General features: G+C 42.7%; 1 protein-coding gene across 1 annotated transcript; it reads right to left on the minus strand.

The window, feature by feature from the left end:
- Positions 1–2814: 2814 nt before the first annotated feature.
- LOC144267725 (protein SSUH2 homolog) lies at positions 2815–24899 on the minus strand. Its single transcript, XM_077821959.1, has 13 exons — positions 24737–24899; positions 22500–22564; positions 20292–20399; positions 19717–19795; positions 18806–18935; positions 17049–17109; positions 15275–15399; positions 11527–11589; positions 10805–10887; positions 9544–9636; positions 8217–8322; positions 6131–6238; positions 2815–5538 (listed from the first exon to the last, which is right to left on the minus strand). Exons 1-13 carry the CDS (start codon positions 24760–24762, stop codon positions 5398–5400), a joined length of 1188 nt encoding a protein of 395 aa, XP_077678085.1. The 5' UTR covers positions 24763–24899; the 3' UTR covers positions 2815–5397.
- Positions 24900–25304: the final 405 nt, after the last annotated feature.

The raw sequence follows: 25304 nt of genomic DNA on the forward strand, positions 1-25304 counted from the left end.
CTAACCAATTTATTTGAGCATAAGCTTTCGTGAGCTACAGCTCACTTCATCGGATGCATACTGTGGAAACTGCAGAAGACATTATACACACAGAGACCATGAAACAATACCTTCTCCCACCCCATTCTCCTGCTGGTAATAGTTTATCTAAAGTGATCACTCTCCTCACAAAGTGTATGATAATCAAGTTGGGCCATTTCCAGCACAAATCCAGGTTTTCTCACCCTCCGCCCCCACACACACAAACTCACTCTCCTGCTCGTAATAGCCCATCCAAAGCGACCACTCTCTTTACAATGTGTATGATAATCAAGGTGGGCCATTTCCAGCACAAATTCAGGTTTTCTCACCCCCCCCCTTTTTTCCAAAAACCACACACACAAATTCACTCTCCTGCTGGTAATAGCTTATCCAAAGTGACCACTCTCCTTACAATGTGTATGAAAATCAAGGTGGGCCATTTCCAGCACAAATCCAGGTTTTCTCACCCCCCACCCCCATACACACACAAACTCACTCTCCTGCTGGCAATAGCTCATCCAAACTGACCACTCTCCTTACAATGTGTATGATAATCAAGGTGGTCCATTTCCAGCATAAATCCAAGTTTAACCAGAACGTCTGGGGCGCGAGGGGGGTAGGAAAAAACAAGGGGAAATAGGCTACCTTGCATAATGACTTAGCCACTCCAAGTCTCTATTTAAGCCTAAATTAATAGTATCCAATTTGCAAATGAATTCCAATTCAGCAGTTTCTCGCTGGAGTCTGGATTTGAAGTTTCTTTGTTTTAAGATAGCGACCTTCATGTCTGTAATCGCGTGGCCAGAGAGATTGAAGTGTTCTCCAACTGGTTTATGAATGTTATAATTCTTGACATCTGATTTGTGTCCATTTATTCTTTTACGTAGAGACTGTCCAGTTTGACCAATGTACATGGCAGAGGGGCATTGCTGGCACATGATGGCATATATCACATTGGTGGATGTGCAGGTGAACGAGCCTCTGATAGTGTGGCTGATGCTATTAGGCCCTGTGATGGTGTCCCCTGAATAGATATGTGGACACAGTTGGCAACGGGCTTTGTTGCAAGGATAAACTCTCACAAATCTTGGGAGACAGGCCAGTCCTTGCCTACAGACAGCCCCCCAACCTGAAGCAAATACTCACTAACAACCGCATACCACACAACAGAACCACTAACCCTGGAACCTATCCTTGCAACAAAGCCCGTTGCCAACTGTGTCCACATATCTATTCAGGGGACACCTTGAAATGGCCCAACTTGATTATCATACACATTGTAAGGAGAGTGATCACTTTAGATATTACCAGCAGGAGAGTGGGGTGGGAGGAGGTATTGTTTCATGGTCTCTGTGTATATAATGTCTTCTGCAGTTTCCACAGTATGCATCCGATGAAGTGAGCTGTAGCTCACAAAAGCTTATGCTCAAATAAATTGGTTAGTCTCTAAGGTGCCACAAGTACTCCTTTTCTTTTTCCGAATACAGACTAACACAGCTGTTACTCTGAAACCTGTCATTTATACAGGCAAATTCCAGGATAAGTCTCTTAGTCCTGATTCTTCTCTCACTATAACTGACTTTACACAAGTGCAATTCCAGTGACTTTCAGTGGAGTTAGACCAGAATCTAGCCGTGCATGCCGTGCCCCTGGGAACCTCCACCAAAAACTCAAACTGCAACTCTCCAGGATTGAGAAAGTTTGGCTAACTTTGTTTTTCATTTTCTTAGGCCTCTGTACATCATGGTTCTCAAAGTGGCAAAATGCCAAAATGGCCGCTATTTCTACTTTAAATCCACCTCCATCAGAAACAACAGGTTCTGGTGACAAAATTTTGTCTTGGGAAGTCCAGCCCAAATAGGGAGAACAAAGATTTATGAATCGCTAAGTCAGATAAGGTGGAAATTTGTCATCTGAGCAGCACAGACCAGGGCGACAGTCTCTCACTCTCTTGCACATTCAGAGTAATTCCACTGAAGTCACACATCGAAGACACAAAATGTTACATTAAAGTCAATGTACGTCATGCTATACTTGTTTAAAATTGGTGTGAATGAAAACAGAATAAGGCCCAATGGGCCTGTTGTTAGAAAAAAGGGAAATGTTTTATTGTTTGCACTGATATAATCACACACTAGATGGCACCATAGAACTAATAAATGTTTAAACTAGCAGATAAGAAGTTATTCTTGGAGGTGAACATTATGCTATTATTTATTCATAAATGTGTTATTACAATAAACTAAACACATTTTCCACCCTTGCAGACACACCTTGAAAACTGGCAACTTGTATTGCTCTTTGGTCTTCTGTATATTGCAGTGCCATGCAACATTTATGGGAAAAGTAAATCTGACTTGATGAAATATCTTTCCAGTTTTAAAAAGTCATGATATATAGTCTAGGAACATAATGTAATAAAATCTCATTCTGTGTCTCTTGTTTTAAATGTTGCATTGCTTATCTGTATATGCACCTAAGCTGTATTCATGCCTATGCTGCTCTCTGAAAAGATTTGGGGTAAAATATACAAAAGATCGTAAGATCCATTTTCAAAACAGACTTAGGACCCTGAGACCCATTGACTTTCAATGGGACTTAGGTTCTTAAGTCTGTTTTGGGGATTTAGGTTAAGCAGAGCTATGCAAGGGATGGATGCTCCATTTCATAGAGGATTTCAAGATCTCAAATTTTGACTTCATTTCAGATTAGAATGCAAACCAAGTATTTTTAAATTCTCTGCAAAGGAAGATTCTGAAGAATTTCCATGTAAGGTGGGTCAAAATGTTTTAGTTTTGACTTTTTTAAAAAAAATACTTTATAATACAAAATAAAAACAATTCAAAACAAAAAGTGATTTCAAAGTAAAACAAAAAAAAAATCCACTATTTTCTTCCACTATTAAATTCCAGCAAAATTGACCTGATTTAGCAAAGCATTTTTATTTTGACAGCGCTGTATATTCTGATGGAATATGGTTTTATTGAAGTTTCGCCAACCAGCTCTACTTCTAAATTATTGAGGCACTTTTGAAAAAAATTACATTTGATCTGCTGAAAAGATCCTGGTTAAAGATTTTAAAAACAAAGACTATCCAAAAATACTACAAGGGGAAACATTCAGATCCGTATTTTTGAAATTATTCAGCCTGTTCAAATTTTTCCAGCACACATACACATTAATCTGGGAAAGATGGGACTGGGGCAAAGTAATAGCTAGTTTAGCCACATAATTCTGCTGTTGAAAAATCAAACAAATTACATTAATTTCTACCAAGGGTCAGATTCTGATCTTGGTTTCATTAATGTAAATCCACAATAATTCTTCTGAAGTCAATGGAGCTCATTCAGATTTACCCCCAAATCAAAATGTTCACCCGAGACACTTGTATCAATTCTACAACAGAACAAGCCCTCTTTTACCTTAGATGTTTAAGCAAAGGGTACCAGAGTCTGTTAAATTCTGATCCATGGCCCATCCAAATTTACATTCACTATCAGACAAAGAGATGCTTTCTAAACATCCCTGAATTTAAAGCTGAATGTTTATAATTGGTGAAGTGTTATAAACATACTAAATAATATGATTCTTGCAGTGGCATCAAAAGTACCCGATCCTGACTGCTGGTATCAGGGGTTCAATTATTCTGCTTATGGTGACTAATACTTTTGGTTTTCATGACAGAAGTCATTTTGCAACAATAAATCAGTCTGAAAGTGGTTTTTGCTCTGCAAAATATTGGGTAAGATACACTATTACCCAAGTAAATATTAAATGTAGGGTAACATTTTCAAAAGCACCTAAGTGACTTAGGAGCCCATGTTTAATGAGACGTAGGTGCTTTTGAAAATGTTATCCATGCAGTCATTAGCACTGGTTTGTCTAGGTCACTTCCAAGTGAGTGACCACAGCTGATGGCCTTTCCTTGCTGTACGCAGAATTGGTTAGTGATTTCAGTCCATTTCCTAGTGGACAAAACCAGCACAACTGGATTGTAAACTCTAACTTAGATTGTAAGTTCTTTGGGACAAGGGCTCACTTTTTGTTCTGGGTTTGTACAGTGCCTAGCACAGTGGGGTCCTGGTCCATGAATGGGGCTCCCGTGCAACACAACTAATAGTAATAACAATAAACTGACACCAATTAGAACTACTGATAGTGTTAGCAGAGGACAAAGACTGAGTGGGTATGGCAGCTGGGCTACCATCTTAGCCCCCAACTTGATCCCTTCAGGTCAAGGTTAGGGCACACTGACAGTATGTTAGCAGAACAGGAGGACGTTTAAACTCCCATTGTTTATACTGGATATGTGGACAAATAGCTTCTCCGGAGCTCTTATCACAGCCACTAAATCCCACTTAACTATTTAAAAGAACAGTGCAGTCCACCCTGGTTATATCCCACCTACAAAAACTGGATTTGACAAGCATGTGCAAGTAAACACTTGGGCATTATTACTACAGTGTTGTTAGCACATCTGCCCAGATACATTTATTCTTAACAGGAATCCTACCTAGTCATATTTTATTACTATGACATTGGTACAGAAAGAGAAACTACAGATGTGTGTGTGTGTGTATCACAGTCACATGGCAAATGAGGAACGATCCAAACATGCTGAAAACTCAGCAGCAAGAAAGGTTAGAAGTTGATAGTGGGTGATTAATAATATGCATTATAAACCTGATCCACTGAAGTCATGGAAAGATTCACATTGACCTCAAGAGGCTTTTAGTCAAGCCCTATACACTTAAAAATCCACAATTTGTCCTGTTTCCTTCTCTGTTTATCTTCATTTGGAGATTCTGTTAGAAGAGTTAAAATGCTGCCTCAAGGTTTGCCACAGACAACTTCACTGAAGTCAGCGGGTTTCCCTAGCGTAAGACAGGGCAGACTGTTCGGTCACATAATTTTTACTACTACTGATAATGGAAGACACAGACCTAGGCCCTGTTTTCCTTGTATTCCCTTACTCATAAAAATGTAGACCTTATTAATGCCAAGAGACCCAGTGAAGTCTGAGTAAAGGTAGATTAGGCCAGGCCCACACACAGTGCAGAAACTAAATGGTACTGTAATCCCAAATGGAGTTTGTATTCTACGAGTGGCAAGGGTGGGTCAGGGAGAGCCACAGCAAAAGCCAAGCAGCCCCACAGGGATTGTGACATACATACAGGATCCAGTCCTGAAACTGAATAATCAGCTTGACAAACTCTCGCTCCCCCATTTTCTTCCTGCTGCAGCCTGCCCCAAACATGCAAATCAATGAACTTCTATTGACCAAAACAAAACAAAACGAGTACGAGATGAAGCTTTTCCTTGCATGGGTCTGGACAACCGCCGTGGTCCTTGGCGTGCTGAGAAGTGATCAGTAAGTCACATAACGGAGCAGCAGCACTTTTTGGGGTAGTTCTCTGCGTACACCCTATTTTCATCTCCATACACGTAATAGGAATACCGTTCCCCTTGCCACTCGTATTCCACTTTAGTAAGAGGGATCAGCTCAATAGTTTGCCTCTGGAAGAAAGAAAGAGAAAATACAAGGCTAATGAAGCTAAATCTATACAATACAGGAGGATTTGTAAACTCTCTTGGTGGCATTTTCAAAAGCACTTTATGTAGCACTTTGCAATCTGTGTAAACATTAAATAATTAATCCGCACCACACCCCGGGTAAGAGAGCATGATAAGTCCCATTTTACAGATGTGGAAACTGAGGCACACAGAGAAGTGAGCTGACCCATCCACAGGCAATCAGTAGCAGAGTTGTGATTCTAACTCAAGGAGTTCCAGTCTCCCAGTACCATCTTCTATCTCGTTAACAGTTCTCTTATGCTCAGTATTACACTCCCTCCCATTCTAAATCAAATTAAAGATGTTTTAAAGGTCTTGAAATGCAGGCACTTAAGAAAATCCAATCCCTTTAATGTTAATAGTCATTATCCACCTAATGGAAAGTCTTTTGCTCTGGTGCTTGAAGAATTGTTTCAAATGGTCCAATAAAAAAGGGCATGGTGAAACTTGCACAAATGTTAAGCTGGTACAGTCTGATTTCCACAAACTAGTTGCTTTGCATCCTCTTGTTACACTTGGGCTGCAGTGCACTCACCTGTCTCAGTACACGAGATGTAGATGCAAACTGAGTGTGATGTTGCACAACAGCATTCTGGGAAGCCTGACTGATGGAAGGATCAGGAAAATTCACAACAGGGTAAACCTGGAGAAATGGAAAATATTTAAGACACACAAATTGGAAGGAGATCACAATTGCTTCCAAATATCAGGCCCATTTCAGTCCTCAGGTCTCTCAGGGCTTGTTTCCACTCAGGAAAATTAATCTGAATTAACTAAAGGTGGGAATTTTAAGTGGATAGTTTTAAACTTCATTAAATCTCTGTGTGGACACCGTAATTCAGAATTAAAGTGGCTGTAATTCGGTTTAGTTTAATTCACTTCCAGAGTGAATTAAGGCCACTTCAATTCTGAATTACGGTGCATCCAGACAGGGGTTTAATGCAGTTTAACTAATTCATTTAAAATTCACATCTGTAGTTAATTCAGATTAATTTTCCTGAGCGTCGCAGTGGAGACAAACCCTCACTCACAGGAGTAATCTTTGTTCACAGCAGTGGACCAAATCAATGGAGCTATGCCAATTTACATCAACGAGGATCTGGCTAGTGAGGTAAATGGGATTGCTTGCATAAAGAAAAGCGACTCACGTGAGTACGGTTTTGTAGGACGTTTTGTGCCAGTTGTAAAGAAAACAATCGCATTCTTCCCGAGTATCTTTTTCAGCAGTCTTCATTGCTGCGAGGTATCAGCTAATTGTGTTGCAGTTGCTAAAAACTAAGGGCCTGTCTATACTAGATTTCAAAAGGGGGTTAGTCACACTAGTGCAAGTCATGTCTTACACCGACACAGCACATCTACACTGGGGCAAAAAGTGTACATAAACCCTACGGGCTAAAACTTGAAAAGGAATAGGCTCTGGATTTCCAGGGCAGTAGCCTAATTGCATTTGATTGTGGATTCCTTAGCAGGCTCTAAAGAATCACTGCAATCAATTCCAAATATACCCTGTAGGAAATCCATTATGTATCATCCATTTTGTAGCATCTCCAAAAGCAGATGGTTAAGAAGGACTTGGAGTGTGTTATGAAATACCAAGCCACCCCAAAAAGGAGTGCTTCTGTTATTATTATTTGTATTATGGCAGCACCTAGAAGCCCCAGACATGGGCTCGAACACAGAACCAGTCTGAGATTAACGAACTATGGTAGGTGCTGTGGAGGGGTGGCTGGTCCCTGGAGAACCTCTAGAGGGTTAGCCACCAGGAAAATCAGAAGAAATCGCATTTATATTTGCTATTTGAAAGCTCCTGCAAATATGTAAACAGGAGAGGAACAAAGCTGCAAAATTTAGATCTGGATTTCCAACATCACAAAGCTGGAGGCTGTTTAGATCTGGGGGGTTTCTTTGGGACCATCTCTAAAGTAAACTGCATGTAACTAAATATATTTGAAATTTATTTATTTGCGTGTGAGCACTGGGAATTTACATGAGCCCAGTGACCATAAACCCATACACTGCTAGCCCAATAGATATATGACCGACAGGCCAAATGCAGGGCAAGTGCACCTTTCAACCCACATACACCCAGATCCGCAGAGGTAAACATGGGACGACATTATCTGCTAGTGTTAATTAGCACATCTCCATTGACTTAAATGGAACTGCACCAGTTTATGCCAACAGAGGATTTGGCCCATTTTTGTGGAGAATATAGGTTGTTAATGAGATCCATGTTGCAGGGATTTACAGGACTTTCCCCTGGTCTGAATAGTAAAAAGTGTTGAACATCTCTCACTCCCAATTGACTTCATTTGGGATTTGCGGGTGAGCAGCACCTCTGGTTATCAAGCCAAAGAGGTGAATTGATACACACACAAAATATCCCAAACCAGCATTTTTTACTAAAAAAAGGAAAACCCTACTGTAGATGACATAGGAGAATTAACTAATTTAGTTACATTAGTAACCAGAATAACAGAGCGCTGTGTTCTCAAATGTCTTTTTCTTCTTTTGACACTTTAAATTCTCAGTAAACTCCACCTCAGGCTATGTGAGTTGTTCTGTTTCCAGACCTCTCATTTTGTTATTTCAAGAGGTGGTAGAGTCTAGAGTTTCATTACCATGGACTGTTCATCAACAAACTTCTTCTGCCCAGTGACCTCCTTGAAGTGGTCAGCAGGAAACCCAGATCTTTGGTCCGCCACATATTCAAAAATGTTGTTCTTCCTACAAGAGCAAGGACACAGATATTGTCACCTATTGTATCTCCTCTTACTCAAATGGATTTTAGAGGGGACCGTCCTTTTTGTGTTTCTTGTGCTACAAAAACATCAAACTCCACAAGGCAGAGTTGTTAAATAAGTTCTCCAGTCTATACTGAGGTTCCTGGTAGCAGAGCTTTAAACATACCACATGGTGTTCTTTGTACTTTTCTAATGATAATATGGAGGCATGCTATGCTGGAATGCAAACTTCGAGACTTTGGCATTCAAATTCCAGTTGTAATGGATCCAACTGAAATGCTGAGATGGTTTATTTATATTTGTTCTTTGTAACGATCCTCTTAAAAAGTCCATCAAGTGATATTAAAATAAAATGCCTTTGAAAATTACAAATATTAAAATAACAATGGCTGAACATCTTTAAGTCAGTGACTGGGCCAACAGAGGACAACAGTGGTTTAATTCAGAACAATATAAAACCATCTGGGAACTCTAACCCAATCTGGAGACTGAAAAGTCAAAGAAGATACTGCACTACAGTAGATTAGCAAAGGGGCAGGATACAAAGCCAGAGGTAAAACTGCTGTTCTGTCAGGCACTTGTTAGACCACCCCGTCTGGTACTCCATGTACCACCCTGGTCATTGAGTCAGGGAAGGACATTTTTTCTCCTTCATATGAAGCGCAGTGTAGAACAACAAGGATCTCATTAATTAAATACGCAGGGAATAACTCTCCTATTCTCTACTGCGGCTCCTCCCTAAATAGTCATCAATGATTAAACAGCCAGTGATGTGATACTGAGTCTAGTCCTAATCTATGTTTCTTTGTTGCTGGCACATCAGAGAGATGATCTGTTGACATAGCCCATAGCTTTGATCCCATTTTAGTAAAGGGCCACAACTAAGCTTTCAACTTCACTGTGATTACTGTAAATTTTCACAAAGTTTGTCTCCTCCAATTTCTTTCTTAAGATGCTGCTCTCTTTTGGAGCTTTCTGGTAAATTTCAACAGACTTTTTGAAATGATAATTAGCTGGTATGGATATGTGCACAGCCCGACTTTATGAAGCTGGTAATGTTCTTGAAATCCTAACAGCCCCCTTCCTGAGGGAAAGCAGCATATCACAATCTTGCCTGTCAGAACACTGCCAGTTAAACCCTGTATGTACAACAGTGAAGAAGAAGGAGCTTCTCTGCAATTATTTAAAGTTTTATTAGACTTGCCATTTGACTTGAAGCTCAATGTAGTACAGCAACTGTCCTTTTCCTGCACACGTTATGCAGGTTTTGTGGCCTGAACCAGAACAACTGTTGCAACTGTAGACAAAGAATGATAATTAGAATGGATGGTGAGAAACTATTACCACAGTGATTTTGAATGCATACACTGTGTGTGTGCATGGACACACACACATCACACTTCATTTGGCATCACATTGGGGATTCAGTCCAGCCAATGCTTAGTATTTGCCATCGTGTCTACTACCAGGAGTTGTCTCATTGAAGAACATGATTTCAATAAAGTCACTGACCCATTGACTCCTGCTAGTAAGTACTATACCCATTAGCAAGTATTTACAGTATTGAGTCCTAATCTGATATTTTATATATATATGTATAAGCCATGAAGTCTACTCTCTGTTTCCAGTCACAAGTTTATTTACACTTAGCATGATTCTATAAGTGTTTCCAGCAGCACTGTACAGCTTCACTGCAATGTCTTGGGTAGCTGATGCCACCAAAGCACTGGAGAAACATTGTTCTCCAAGCACAAGGTTCAGTTTCATGTACACAGCAGTTCTGCCACTGAGGTACTGCCACCCCATCAGAAAAATGAGACAGCACAGTAGAACAGACTGACCTTCATCCCAGTGCTACACACTATTCGCAGCTGTAAATTTCAAGGAATAGCTCTTCCAGAGCTAGGCTGCAGCTGGGTTGAATTCTCCAACTGCCCTCCTGCCTTGGAGATAATTGCTTCCCCTGTAACTCATGGCTTCCTAGGGAAGCCATCGAAGGCAATAAATCTTCACAAACAGAAAAAACACGAGACTTACAGGCAGGAAGTGATCAGTGGAGGGAAACACCATGCTCTGCAAATAAACGGAGCTTCCTTATAGGTGGGAAGGAAGTTGGATGGGACTCTACAGGTCTTATTTTGAAGAGCGCATTAAAAAACTCAGGGCCAGCCCCGGCCCCGGAATGAATAATACATTTTGCTCATTCCAGCAGGATGTTCAACAACAACAGTTGGACTTCATTGACTATCCTGGGCAGCCACAGCCCAGCACTGAGGGGCATTTTCACAAACCAATCAATACTTGTACAGCTACAGTGGCTAGCTGAGCCCACCTAAGAATCTGACCTTGAACTGTCCCTGAATATAGCAGTATTCCATACCTGTGCCAACGAGCCCTAGTTTTGAAGCTGATGCTAATTAAAATATGGACTTCCCATGTTGGCTTCTCCTTGAGCGTTGACTCACCTGCTCCGACCAGAACCTCTACAGTGTGTGCATCTGTCCTCATTCATTTGCTTCCCAGAGCCATGACAAATCCAGCACTGTACCTGCATTAATTAGATGGAAAAGTCAGAGCTATATATACTTTGCCAGAGCAGTTTGCTGGTGTTGTAACCTTCATTTCCTCACATGGAAAATGGATTGCAAGTTTAATAGACTCATAGATCTTTAAGGCCAGAAGGGGTAATTAGATCATCTAGTGTGTATAACACAGGCCACAGAATTTCACATAGTTAACCCTGCACTGAGTCCTGTAACGTGTTTGACCAAAGCATTCCTAATAAGCATACATTAATCTTTAAGGGCCCTACTCCACAAACCACCATTGCACTCAGCACCTTACTACACAAGTAAGTCCCATGAACTGCTTGAGAGATGCTTAGATCTGTGAGCTCTTTGTGACAGAAACTGTCTTTTCGTTCTGTGTTTGTACAGTGCCTAGCACAATAGGGTCTTGGTCCATGACAGAGACTCCTAGGCACTACGATAATACAAATAATAAATAACAATAAATGCTGTAAAACAGAGCACAATACAATTGTGAACTCTTCACAGCCAACCTCACTCCCCTTCTAACCTCCCAAAGCTATTTGATTTCAGCATCTTTGCCTGGTTCTTGGTTTGACACCTTGCCCCAGAATAAATTCAGTCCTAAGCAAAGGATCCCCTTAGACGTCGCTACTCACCTTTCCTTTTCCATGACACTTTGTGCAGCGAATTGTACCTGAACATCGACAATTATGGCAGCCCTTAAATCAAAGGAGAAATTTTAAAGGTTTGACATTTCTTTAATTTAGCTGTTTATGTTACTATCTGGCTGCCTCTTGGTATCTCTCCCCCCCCACCAAAAAAAAAAAAAAAGACAATGGGAAAATGTTTTTTCTTCTTTACTGGAAACATTCTAGAGAAACCTCATTCTTTACACTTTTATAAGGCCTTTCATTCGAGGTTTTTAAAGAGTTATACAGCAACCTACAGCCAAATTACAACCACACTTCTACAGGTGAAACTGGGAGAGAAGTCATTAAGTAATAGCGTGTCTTTTGTTGCAAAGTAGCTCATTGGTGCCAACACCCAAAGGTCCATCCAATCAAGTGGGAGAGTGATTTTGAATGATAGCCCATGTATGCACTTCTGCAATTTGTGTGAAGTAAGGCTAAAACTCATGTTTACACTAGGGAATTCTAGGAGGGGAAACCGCCACCAGTGTTAACACTAGTTCAACTAGACCCTGGGGTAGCACTAGTGAGATAGTGAGAGCCTTAGTATAGAGAAAAATTCATGCTAAACCAGTATTAGCACAGATGGTAGAGAAGCAAGAAGGGAACAGCATATGTGAGAGCATGAATGCTCAGTCTGTATGCTGGACCTCTCATTGGGTAGGGCTACATCTGTGAGTTACAAGCTGCTCTTCACTTACGGATTCTAATTTCCCTTCCAAAGAGAATACCCACACAAATAAATTAAACTATGATACCATGTCCTGTGATTCTATCAGTTCATTTCTTTCCCTATAAGGGGATAACTGGAATTCAAACATTCCTGACTACAATGAAGCACTTATTGATTATTGTAACAGATGGGTAAACTAAGGCACAGAGCAGCAACTGTGAGACTGTCTGAGCTGGGACCAGCACTCAGGAGTACTGATCCCCAGTTCACTTGCTTTACCCATTAGACAATAATAACTTCCATATCAAAGCATATATTAGACTCCTATTGAGTTTGTTCTTGGTCTTTCTTCATGGCTGTGTATTGCCCATTTTCCAGCCTCCACTCCTCCCCACCTTTAAGAAGTAAGATTTAAATGATGGAAGAGGTCACATATTTAAAGTGAGATAACGCCCTCAGAATTCCTTTCTTATTACAAAAGCAAGGGAAAGAAAAACATCTATTAAATCACGCCCTATTAAAATGTCCCAAAGCGTCTCTTTTCCTGACTGTAGCACTGGTTTCCCAAAAGACAGGGCTTTTTCTCACAAAATACCAGTCCCTCTTGGGCATGATTTTACAAAACACAAAAAAATGTCTCAAGGGAAGCAGAAAGTGATGCTTCCGTATTTGGATAGTGATTTTAAATAGAAATAAAAACTGAAAAAAACAAATAACTCTCTTACTTATAATTAAATTATTTGGGATTCTGATAGATCGAATTCATCTTGATATGAAAAAGCTCCTAAACCTGCCACATACCTTTAACAAACTCATTCAGTCCTGTAGGTTCAATATCTCTCTCTCGCTCTCTCTGAAATAAAACCTCGCCCCGTATAGTACTTTTCCCTCATAGATCTAAGAACATTTTACAAAGGAGTTAAGTATCAGCTATGATTATATTAGCTTTTACACTCTGTATATACTCACATTGGGCTTGATTCATGATTGTCCTAAGAACCCTAAATGGGCCATGTGGTATCTCCTGGTGTAGGAGGAACCTGCAGATGGTGCAACACTGGCATAACTGGCTCTATGCATCTTCCCCTCCAGTCTGCACTGAATCCCTCATTGCAGAGTGCGCGTCAGGGGGATTCTTTGAGAAGTGAAGGTGGCTATGGTGTTCCCCTGCCCCAGCTGTCATAATAGCACATTAGGGAAGCAGATTTATCCAGCTCAGTTCAAATTAGGGCAGCCCTGAGGCTGAGGATGTCCCTACCTGGTCAAAGACCTGGGAGCATAAACTCTGGCAAATGAAGTATAAAAATATAATTAGGAAGGCCAAAAAAGAATTTGAAGAACAGCTAGCCAATGACCCAAAAAGTATTAGCAAAAAAAATTTTTAATACATCAGAAGCAGGAAGCCTGCTAAACAACCAGTGGGGCCACTGGACAATTAAGATGCTAAAGGAGCACTCACAGAGGATAAGGCCATTGCGGAGAAGCTAAATGAATTCTTTGCATCGGTCTTCATGGTTGAGGATGTGAGGGAGATTCCCAAACCTGAGCCATTCTTTTTAGGTGACAAATCTGAGGAACTGTCTCACACTGAAGTGTCATTAGAGGAGGTTTTCGAACAAATTGATAAACTAAACAGTAATAAGTCACCAGGACCAGATGGTATTCACCCAAGAGTTCTGAAGGAACTCAAAAGTGAAATTTCAGGACTACTAACTGTTGTCTGTAACCTATCATTTAAATCAGCTTCTGTACCAAATGACTGAAGGATAGCTAATGTGACACGATTATTAAAAAAGGCTCCAGAGATGACCCCAGCAATTACAGGCTGGTAAGCCTGACTTCAGTACCGGCCAAACTGGTTGAAACTATAGTAAAGAACAAAATTGTCAGACACATAGATGAACATAATTTGTTGGGGAAGAGTCGACATGGTTTTTGTAAAGAGAAATCATGCCTCACCAATCTACTAGAATTCTTTAAGGGGGTCAACAAGCATGTGGACAAGGGGGATCCAGTGGATGTAGTGTATTTAGATTTTCATAAAGACTTTGACAAGGTCCCTCACCAAAGGCTCTTAAGCAAAGTAAGCAATCATGGGATAAGAGAGAAGGTCCTCTTATGGATTGGTAACTGGTTAAAAGATAAGAAACAAAGGGTAGGAATAAATGGTCAGGTTTCAGAATGGAGACAGAGGTAAATACTGGTGTCCCCAGTGGTCTGTACTGGGCCCAGTCCTATTCAACATATTCATAAATGATCTGGGAAAAGGGGTAAACAGTGAGATGGCAAAAATTGCAGATAATACAAAACTACTCAAGATAGTTAAGTCCCAGGCAGACTGCGAAGAGCTACAAAGGGATCTCTCAAAACTGGGTGACTGGGCAACAAAATGGCAGATGAAATTCAATGTTGATAAATGCACATTGGAAAACATAATCCCAACTATACATATAAAATGATGAGGTCTAAATTGGCTGTTACCACTCAAGAAAGAGATCTTGGAGTCATTGTGGATAGTTCTATGAAAAATCCACTCAATGTGCAGTGGCAGTCAAAAAAGTGAATAAAACATTGGGAATCATTAAGAAAGGGACAGATAATAAGACAGAAAATATCATATTTCCTCTATATAAATCCATGGTATACCCACATCTTGAATACTGTGTGCAGATGTGGTTGCCCCATTTCAAAAAAGATATATTGGAATTTAGGAAGATTCAGAAAAGATTCAGAAAAGGGCTATGGGAAGCTGGCCGCTGCTTCCCACAGCCCCCATTGGCCTGGAACGGCGAACCGCGGCCAATGGGAGCTGCAATCGGCCGAATCTGTGGACGCTGCAGTTAAACAAACCATCCCGGCCCGCCAGCAGATTTTCCTGATGGGCCGCGTGCGGGAAGCGGCGGCCAGCACATTCCTCGGCCCACAATGATCTCCACATGGATAGATGATACTTAATCCTGCCTTGAGTGCAGGAGACTGGATTAGATGACCTATCGAGGTCCCTTCCAGTCCTACAATTCTATGATTCTATGATTATAATACCTTTAATGAAGACGTATGGGGCACTTTGACTCTGGTTATGTTGTCTATGAACAAGGTAGGAACTTCCACTTGTATATTCCATGGCAAAGGAGCTGGCCCAAGCAAAAAGGAGTCAACAAATTCATCTGAAGCAGAAACAAAACTGTACTGAGTACAAACACCTGGTATTTCCTGACACCTGCAATTAAATCATGCCACACCTGTATCTGTTATGTTGATCCCAGTTAAGGTGATTAATTAAAATAAATACCATTTTTAGGTCAAAGAGTTCCATTGTTTACTAACCATAATTTCTTTTCTGTCCCAAAAAGGAAAATGTTATAGAGTATTTTGTAAATACAATCAATTCCAGCTAAAATATTCAACCAAAATGGTATGAATGCAGCATAGTCAAATTTCCTCTGAGAAATTAAGATTACAAAAAAATCAAACTCACCGTTGTTTCCCAAATTCAGTGAAAAACACTTCCTGTGAGCCCTAATCCTGCAAACACTTTTCTGCATGCTTATCTTTACTACTATGAGTAGTCCCAATTGAAATCAAGGTTAGCAAAATTAAGCAAATGCCTAAGTGTTTACAGGATCAGGAACATATTAGTTACAAGCAATTGTGTTCAGTAAATCTTGGCTTCATGTCCCCAATGAATGGAATGGGCAGTGGTCATGAAAAAGAAAAAGAAATCCTTAAACTGAGAGATAGCAAAGAACCCCCCCCCCCTTTTTTTTTTTTTTTTTGTTTTGTTCTGCTTCCCTCAGGAGGAATAGAATCACTCCACACCAGTTTGGCAAATCCCTCCATGATTATATGACTCAACTAGAGACAGTCAAAAAAAAGGTTGCAAAATATCTTGAAAATTTCTAAGTCATCCATTTTGCAAGTTGCAAAAAGGAATGATTATTGTTTGTTTGAAATTTTTCATGAAACCAAGAATTTTCAGGGTTTGGGTCTTTGCTCCCCCCACCCTTTCTTGGCCTTTTTTTTCTTCCATCAGCCCCCACCCCTATTTTTCCCCTTTCTTTTTTTTCCCCCCTCCATTCCTTTCTCTTTTTTTTTTTTTTTTTTGCCTGTCAAAAAGAGGAGGAAAAGGAAAAAAGAAAAACTGGGGAAAAAATGAAAAGTGAAAATGATTCATTCCCAGTTAAATCAATAAAGCAGAAATTTCTTTAAAGATTTTTTTTTTGCAAAATTTTTCATTTTTGAAAAAAAGGCCATTTTTCAGCAAAAATGTTTGCTTTGAAAAATTTCAACCAACTCTATCTGACGTGTTGCCTGAAGGCTACCAGAACCCAAATCTCTTCTGGTTTGCCAACTCCTAATAACTCTGAAATGTTGGTTGTCTCCTAGTTTCTATAACATTTGCCTTACGATAGACCGCAGTGTTCCCCCCATTACATTAAAACTGTATAAATTAGGCACGAAATCTCAGTAAGCTCCAGTACACACCAGAACGTCTGTGTTCTTATGGAGTTAGAACGCTTCCTTCAAGGATCTAGTTTATTTCAACTTCCAAACTACATAAATCATATACCACACTCATAAATCAACTGGCTTATCGTGCTTAAGGTGTGTAATGAATTGTCATAGTATTTTTATCTGGGCATGTGTTTTATTTTATTTTTAATAACTGCAGTTTGGCAGCTGAGTAGGAAGGTAACTTTTCCTGTGCAAATTTTTCATTACCTTCTGGCAGAAATGCACAACACAGCAGTTAGACCTGTATTATAGAAGAGGCTGATCATGCAAGATTCTTACTTGACATCAGAATCCTACTTACCCCTGTAAGGTGTTGTCTTCCATTCAGATGATCTGGATTCAGTGAAGGTCTCTAGCCGATACTAAAAAAATAATTAATTAACATAAAACAAAAACCTGTAACAACCCCAAAGTGGGAGTGATTGGGCATTCAATGCAGTCTATACAAAAACCCAATTGGGACTGCAATCTGTGGCGCTTAAGAAAGTAAATTCACACTAGCCAAAATAATGACCAATCTCACTGTTGACAGGGTGAGGTGATATCTTCATAGAATGCTGCGTTATGGACCTGAGCCAAAGTCCATCGAAGTCAACAGGAGACTTTCCACTGTTATCAATGGTCTTCTGATCAGGCCCTATATTTGTTCTATACCAGCGATTCTCAACCCACGGCCTGCGGGCCGCATGCAGCCCAGTTAGCACACAGCAGCGGCCCAACTCAGCTGTGAGCTAAAGGCCACAGGCTCCAGGCTGCCCTGCTGCATGGCAGGCTCCAGGGTCAGGGTCCTGGCTGCCCCTTGGCCCCCTGCCGTGGGGTCTGGGCAGCCGGCTGCCCTGCCGCATGGCACACTCTGGGCTCCGGGCTGTTGGCTGCCACCCAGCCCCACACAGTGGGGCTCGGGGTCCAGGCAGCCTGCTGCCGCCACCCAGCCCCACATGGCGGGTCTGGGGTCAGGGTCCTGGTTGCCCCCTGGTCTTGCACAGCTGGGGTCAGGGGTCCCCGAGCAGCAGGGTCTGGGGTCGGGGTCCCTGTCCCCTGCTCCACACTCAGCTCTCCATTCCTGGCCCCACTCTGTGGAGGGGTCTCTGGGCGGAGGGCGCTGAGCATAGGAGTTTACGGGGGGGAGTTAGGTGGGGGATATTGTGGTTCTCACCCTGCAGCCCAAATAACACTTTGTGGGCCGTATATGCAGCCCACAATGATAAATAGGTTGAGAACCACTGCTCTATACTCTAAAAACCAAAAATGCCAATAAGGCTATCATACCTGCTCTATTTAATTGCCCTATTTCTTTTTGTTTTAGTCATTCGCTTCTTCTTTATTTACCTTCTCATTTGACTATTTTCCTCATATCTCCTCCCTCTCTTCTATCCCCACACACTTCTGCTCTTCACTTTAGTTTCACCTAAGCTAACACTATCTATCTATGGGTTTCCAGAGTACAAGTCGCCATGGAATATTCGCTGTTGTTTGGAATTCAGTGGTTGGTCCTATTAATTAACAATGGCTATATCCAAAAGCTGTTTCTCTCTCCGACATTGTCTATGCTGTCAGTTTTTCAGGATATTTCCCACTGTTCACTACCAATGGTGCATCTCCAATGGTTCTAGGGGTGGTGGCTGACCTTTTTACCCAGGTCCTTACCCTATTTGGAGCAGGGATCAAAATGGAATATATATTTTTTAAAGACTTGACACTGGCAAAAAAGGTCCATAACAATGGAATCAAATTATGAACCTGTATTTTTCCCGATTCTAAACCAAGCAATCATTGAAAAGCTACGAAGTGGAAGTAGCTCTTTGCTGTCAGTCTAAAGATTCCATTCCCTTTATGAGTCCCGAGATGTTCAGAGCATGCAAACACAATTCCAAACTGAAGCTAGCCACACCACCCCACTGGGAATTTCTCAGTAAGGGGGCTATTGCACGGGTAAGGGTAATTTGCAACGCTTGGCAGCTGTTTGATCCCCGTGAAATGCCCAGCTCCCGCTGAAGTTAGTGGACAAACTCCACTGACTTCAGTGTGAGTAAGTTGGGCTGCAAAAGATGAACATACTCTGTAGGTGTTGAATGGCTGCAGATTCCGAAACACCATTTCCTTGGCAGGGGCCGAGCTGTAGCAGCACTTTCTGGCCGCGTACTGTATAAGAGCTTCTTTGGCTGCATCTTCTGAAACAGCAGGAATGCTACCAGAAAGAGAGAAGAAAGCGTGGACCGGTTTGAAATTGCCTTTCAATTTGCAGAGCAATTCCGCCGTGCGCTAAACATCCACCCTTCCCCTTTCAGAAGACATCCCAGCATCACACATTCTCCCATATAAGGCCTTGACCTAATTTACATAGCACTCCGCTGCACTGACAGAAAAATGCTGGATAAGATGACTTAGTCCTACAAGCATCAGGCTTGGAAAAACCTAGACTCTCTTAGAGATTCAAATCCCAGGAACGATAACTCAAGCCTTCATCTCTCCCAAGAAATGAGGCAGTTTAGGTTGAGAGGTGTTTAGGATGCAACATTAACAAGTGAGGTCCTGTCAGAATTTCATGGACACTGGTACCTGATTTTCAACCATCAGGTCAACATGTCTTTGAGAATGTGAAAATGTATGCCTATTGTGTACCTCAGATGTGTGCATGTAAAATCCCTGAATTTGCTCACCCATGGCTAAGTGCATGCTTATCTACTCAGCAGTGTATGCTGATCATGGCTTTGTGCGCACATATCTTGATGTGTAAGGTAGGCACTCACATGCTGGCTGAAAAGGGGGAGGGCCTAAAGCTCCCATAGCACCATTGATCCGAGCAGTGTCTGACCCCACATCATTGGCCAAAAAATTCCCCCTGCTCTCTTGTGTGCAGTGTGCCAGTTGGCTGCCACCCTCTCATCAGCTGTGTTGATTGTGCTTAGTTTACAAAGGATGCAAGGTAACTCTTAATCATCATCATTACATTTGAAAGCACATCTTACTTCCAGTCTGTTTGGGCTGGAGGGGGCCCACCTCCATGATCAGTCACCAGATCTGATGGAGGAGGTAAACCTTTTCCTCCTGCGAGAAACAAAAAGGTAGAAGTTGGTATTTTACAGGTTTAGAGAGACACACATTTGTTACTTGTCCTTCAGTTCCTGCCTGCTTTTGAAATAAGGCCAAAATCACCGGTTTCTGTCTTGTTCTAATGAACGGCCTCTGACTAGCACAGGACACACAAAATATCAGAGGAAAACTGATCCCTTAGAGAAAAAGAGAGAAATCAGGATTATTCATTGGATAGTTCAGCAGGGGTAAAGAGGCAATTGTGTGGCACAGCAGGGGTAGGGGGTTCTGGCATAGGTGGGGGTAACTCGCAACTTTGGCAGCTGTTTGATCCCAGTGGAATCTCTCTCCTACCCTATCACTTGGGAAAATGCCACAGATAACAAGATTACATTCAGGAATATAGAAAAGACAGTGTCAATCAGCTGATACAAAACGCTGTACACTGACTTCCTTTTAAAGAGATAGACAATCTCAGGAAAAATAATAGTCTGTGGGTTTATGTACTAACCACCATCGCCCAGTGCTGTGCCTTCATAGCCGGAGATCTCGTCTATTGGATAAGCAGGGGGAGCAGAGGGTTCTTCTCCATTGGTCATGTGATCAGGAGCGACGGCACCTACAGCATAGAGTTTATCAATAGAAAGTTGTCATAATGTCCTCACTCAAACATGCAACGAACCAACTAGGTTCCTGGATACACAGAATGCCTTATATTGAGCCCAATTCTCCTCCCAGTCACATCAGAGCTACACTAGTGTAAAACTGGTATGAGAGGAGAATCAGACTTCTGGTCTTTAATCAGATAAGTGTTTGAGATATGCCAGGAAGTTTTGCCTTAAAAATGGTAGCAATGGGTGACCCCTGTCATGCACATGGAGACTACTGATGAGCAAACTTCCATAAGGTTTGAGGTGTGGCCAGGATAAAAACCTATGAACTGAGATGTCTGCTTGACTCTCTTCGAAATAAGAGTCTGCAAAATAAGCCTGAAAATCTCATAAGAAAATCTGTGTTCCTGTGGTTCTGTTTGCTCCTTGCTGCAATGGAAGTACCACAAAAGCCTCTCTTGTGGAATTTCATTACTTCTGCTTATGGCTTCAGACAGAATGAGAAAGCACAGACATTAAGTAAACCCAGGGAAATATATTATCTGAACACTTACTCTTTTTAATCCAACCAAAACTTTCAGTAAAGTTTTGAACAGAGATTTGAATCAATGCTTACCAGTGCAGGCTGATGAAATCTGAATGTCGGTAGCTGAAATGGACATTTAAGGAGGACTCAGAGCCTGTTTGAATCCACCTGTAGCAAACTATGACTCATGTTACTCACTAGTAGCAACACTAGAGGGAGCCATACCAAACCTTGTTATCTACCACAAGCAGGAACTGAAGATGAGGGAAAGAAAATAAATAGATCCTTATGATCAGAGCACTGAGCTCTTCTGAAGAAATGAAAGTCTCTTCCACTCTCTCATTCTGAATGTCAGCATAGTGGTTCAATTTGCAATTGTTTAATTGCAAGCATTTTAATTGCTGAACCACAAACACAAGTCACTCAGCAGGAAGAAATGTAAATAACTTTATGCTGATTCCCATTAACTAACTAGATGTTGACGTTTATTCACAAAAATGGGAAGAAATTTGCATTTCAAAGGACAATGCATTACTCACTTTGTGCATCAATCTCTTCCTGACTCCGCACTCCTTCTATGGTGTCAAAATTCCCACTGACTTCAAGCAAGGAGTGCAGGATTGGGAACGCCCGGTTGAAAAGGGACCCTGGCAGCTCCAGTCAGCACTGCTGACCAGCTGTTAAAAGTCCGGTCGCCAGCACAACGGGGCTGGCAGGCTCCCTACATGGCTCTGCGCAGCTCCCAGAAGCACCCGGTATGTCCAGCCCAGCTCCTACACGCAGGGGCGGCTGGGAAGCTCCACGCCCATGGGTGCCGCCCCCGCAGCTCACATTGGCTGTGGTTCCTGGCCACTGGGAGCTGCTGAGCTGCCATTCGGGGTGGGGGCAGCGCATGGAGCTTCCCTGATCACCCTGCACCTACAGGCCACAAGGATATGCTGGCCATTTCCAGGAGCTGCGCAGAGCCAGGTACAGAGCCTGCCTTAGCCCTGCTGCACCACCGATCAAGAGCCACCTGAGGTAAGCGCCGCCTATCTGGAGCCCGCACGCCAACTCCCTGCCCCAGACCTAAGCCCCCTCCCATATCCAAATTCCCTCCCAGAGCCTGCACCTCGAACCCCCTCCCACGCCCTAACCCCGGCCCCCAGCTCGGAACCCCCTCCCACACTCCAAACCCCTCGGCCCCAGCCCAGAGCCCCCTCCTGCATCCCAAACCCCTCCTCCACAGCCCCACCCCAGAGTCACAACCCAAGCTGGAGCCCTCATCCCCTTCTGCACCCCAACCCCCTGCCCCAGCCCAGTGAAAGTGAGTGAGGGTGGGGGAGAGCGAGCAATGGAGGGAGGGGGGATGGAGTGAGTGGAGGACAGGACCTCGGGGAAGGGGCGGTGAAAGGGCAAGGCCTCTGGGCAATGGGCAGGGCAGGGGTGGGGCAAAGGTGTTTGGTTTTGTCCAATTAGATAATTGGCATATCTAGATTGGGTCCATTCTGAGTTCCCTGTCAAAGACTGAAACAAGAACTGGCGCAGCCAGGAAAGCAAACATCAGTGTAACAAGAGTCATTGATTTCTCAGGTTTTCATACCAAAATATCCTTCAGCAGAGGCATGAGACATCTGATCAACAGCTCCATAACACTGGCTGGAAACTCTGATCAAAAAAGCAAAAGAAAACAGGCAATCTGAGTGTTTAGGAATAAACATGTAGAAAAAAGGCAATGGGGAAGTGGACATGGAGAAATGAGAGAACTGGAGCGATGCAGAAGGGCAAAAGTAGAGAGATCGCAAGAAGAATCTTTCTGCTCTAAAGACATTTTACGGATTCTTTGGACTTTATGGAAAGACTGATGTGCTTGGTGCTCAGCACTTTTGAAAATCAGGCCGCTTACTGAGATAGTTAAATCAGGATGTGAGTAACTAATTTAGGCATTGACTTTTGTAAATCTCAGCCATTGTGCCTAATTTGGACGGAGACACATTTTTCCTCTTTAAAGCACCCTGGCCGTACCAGCCTAGAATATGCTTTATATTTGGGAAGGCATGAACTGCTGTAGCTTCGCATTTCAGATGCCAAGATATGATTTCATTGAGCAGACTACTAAACCTAGGATGCAAAACAATATGACACACTTAGCTTGATGGATACTCCTACACAAATTCTGAAAGGCCGTTATGATGCCAGTTAATATCAATGCTTTATTGGGAAATATTTTCTAGATCACAAATGACCTCAAATTATAGAAATACTCCTCAAGTTGCTCCGCCAAAAGCCTTCACTGGCATTTCCATTCTGACTCCTGGTTTTGGGGCTGTAAAATCTGTCTGAAAAAATTGATCTGCACTGCAACGTTGTACCAAATCAGTGTCTTCCTAGCCTGTGCAATAACACTGACATTTTGCATGTCTTAATAACTTCTGTGTTATAGAATCACTATGCTTGTCCACAGGGTGAGAAAGTTTCTCACTGTTTGAAGGATCCATTTAAAAATTATTATATTAGAAACTTAACACACAAGGAAAACTGACTTTAATATAAGCAAAATTAGGAGGCACATAATATGTTACTGGAGGCAAAGTAATTCTAAAGTTTCATGGTCAACACTTGAAAAGCAACAAGTCTCAGCTCAGTGGTTACATCTGTCGAGTACTGCTGACATTACTGCATCACCTTCACAGAACCCGCTACTGTATTTCTTCGCCATCCAAGGGCTAAGAGCAGCACCTGGATGAAGAGTAGCTGAATGAATCTGAATCCTGGAAAGGCTGAAGTGATGACAATGAGAGGGAAACACACCGAAGTCACCTCTATAGAACATGACTATCCAAGGAAGGCATCCGTCCTCAGGTGGTTACCATGTACTCCTAGGACAGCTCCATCCCATTGAAACGACAGAACTCTGTCAGCCTTCAGGGTGAAACTCAAGTGTGCAGGAGACAGAGTTTTTTCTGAGACCGGCCGCAGACCTGGAACTCACTCTTGGAAGATAGCCTCAGCCACTTCAGAGGAGAACTCACAGCCCAATTCTCTAACCCAGACAACCAGCTAAAACACTAGTGCGCACACACACAACACACACTGCAGTCCTTGCTGCCAGAACCTTTGCTGCTGTAAGTCATATATTTCAATGGAATTACACTGATTTACACCAGCCCTGGATCTAGGGTGACCAGATAGCAAATGTAAAAAATCGGAACAGGGTCTGGGCGGTAATATGAGTCTATATAAGAAAAAGCTGCCCAAATCAGGGCTGTCCCTATAAAATCGGGACATCTGGTCACCCTAAGTGGATCTGGCCCCATATCTTTTGGGTACACATCACTTTGGGGGGGAACGCAGGTAGATCACCCACTCCCTCGCTAAAACCCTGTGGCCCACTCACCCCTCCCACTTCCTTTTCAAGCTAACACCAAAGCCCGGCTGCGTGAGGCTGAGACATGCTCCCTCTGGGGAAAACTTTGGGCTGCTCTGTGCGCAGCTGACCCTGGGGCGCATCCACTGCTTTCCTAGGAGAGCCCTGCAGGAAGTGAGTGCCTGGCTCGGTGTTAGGGCCCCTGCCCGGAGGCAGTCTGGACTGATTAGAGGAGCAGAGGGGTAATTGCGAGACCGGCACATGGAGGGGACAGCTGGGCGCTCCAGATCTCTGGCTCCCTTGCCCCCAAAGCCCCCAGTCGCTGTTGTCTCGGATCAGTGCGTTTCCAGGGCCGCTGCTCCGCCCCACCGCAGGAACAGAAACGAAAGCGAAAGGCAGGCAGGCAGGCTGCGCTCTCCCGAAAGAGACTCCCGACCAGTCCCAAAGAGGAGTCGAACTTGTGAAGCCCTCACCTGATCGCCTGGCCCTCCGCTGCCATGGCTGCTGGGGGGATCCTGCACGCTGGCGGGGGGCTGCTCTGCTTTGCCTAGTCACCCACACCCACTTGTGCGCTGATGCTTTTCCTTGGGGAAAGCCAGCCCCTTGCTTTTGGTTCCGTCCTCCGCACCCTTCATATGCCGGTTTGGTGGGGGGAGTTACTCCTCACACGTTCTTGTCAACTGCTAGAAGTGGCCCATCTTGGTTATCACTACAAAAGGTGTTTGTTTGTTTTCTTTGTTTTTTTCTCTCCTGCTGGTAATAGCTCACCTTAACTGAAAAAAGAAAAGGAGGACTTGTGGCACCTTAGAGACTAACCAATTTATTTGAGCATGAGCTTTCGTGAGCTACAGCTCACTTCATCGGATGCTGTAGCTCACGAAAGCTTATGCTCAAATAAATTGGTTAGTCTCTAAGGTGCCACTAGTACTCCTTTTCTTTTTGCGAATACAGACTAACATGGCTGCTACTCTGATACCTCACCTTAACTGATCACTCTCCTTATCCTGTGTATGATAACACCCATTGTTTCATGTTCTGTGT

Source organism: Eretmochelys imbricata, chromosome 7, assembly GCF_965152235.1.
Source record: "Eretmochelys imbricata isolate rEreImb1 chromosome 7, rEreImb1.hap1, whole genome shotgun sequence".
NCBI lineage: Eukaryota > Metazoa > Chordata > Testudines > Cheloniidae > Eretmochelys > Eretmochelys imbricata.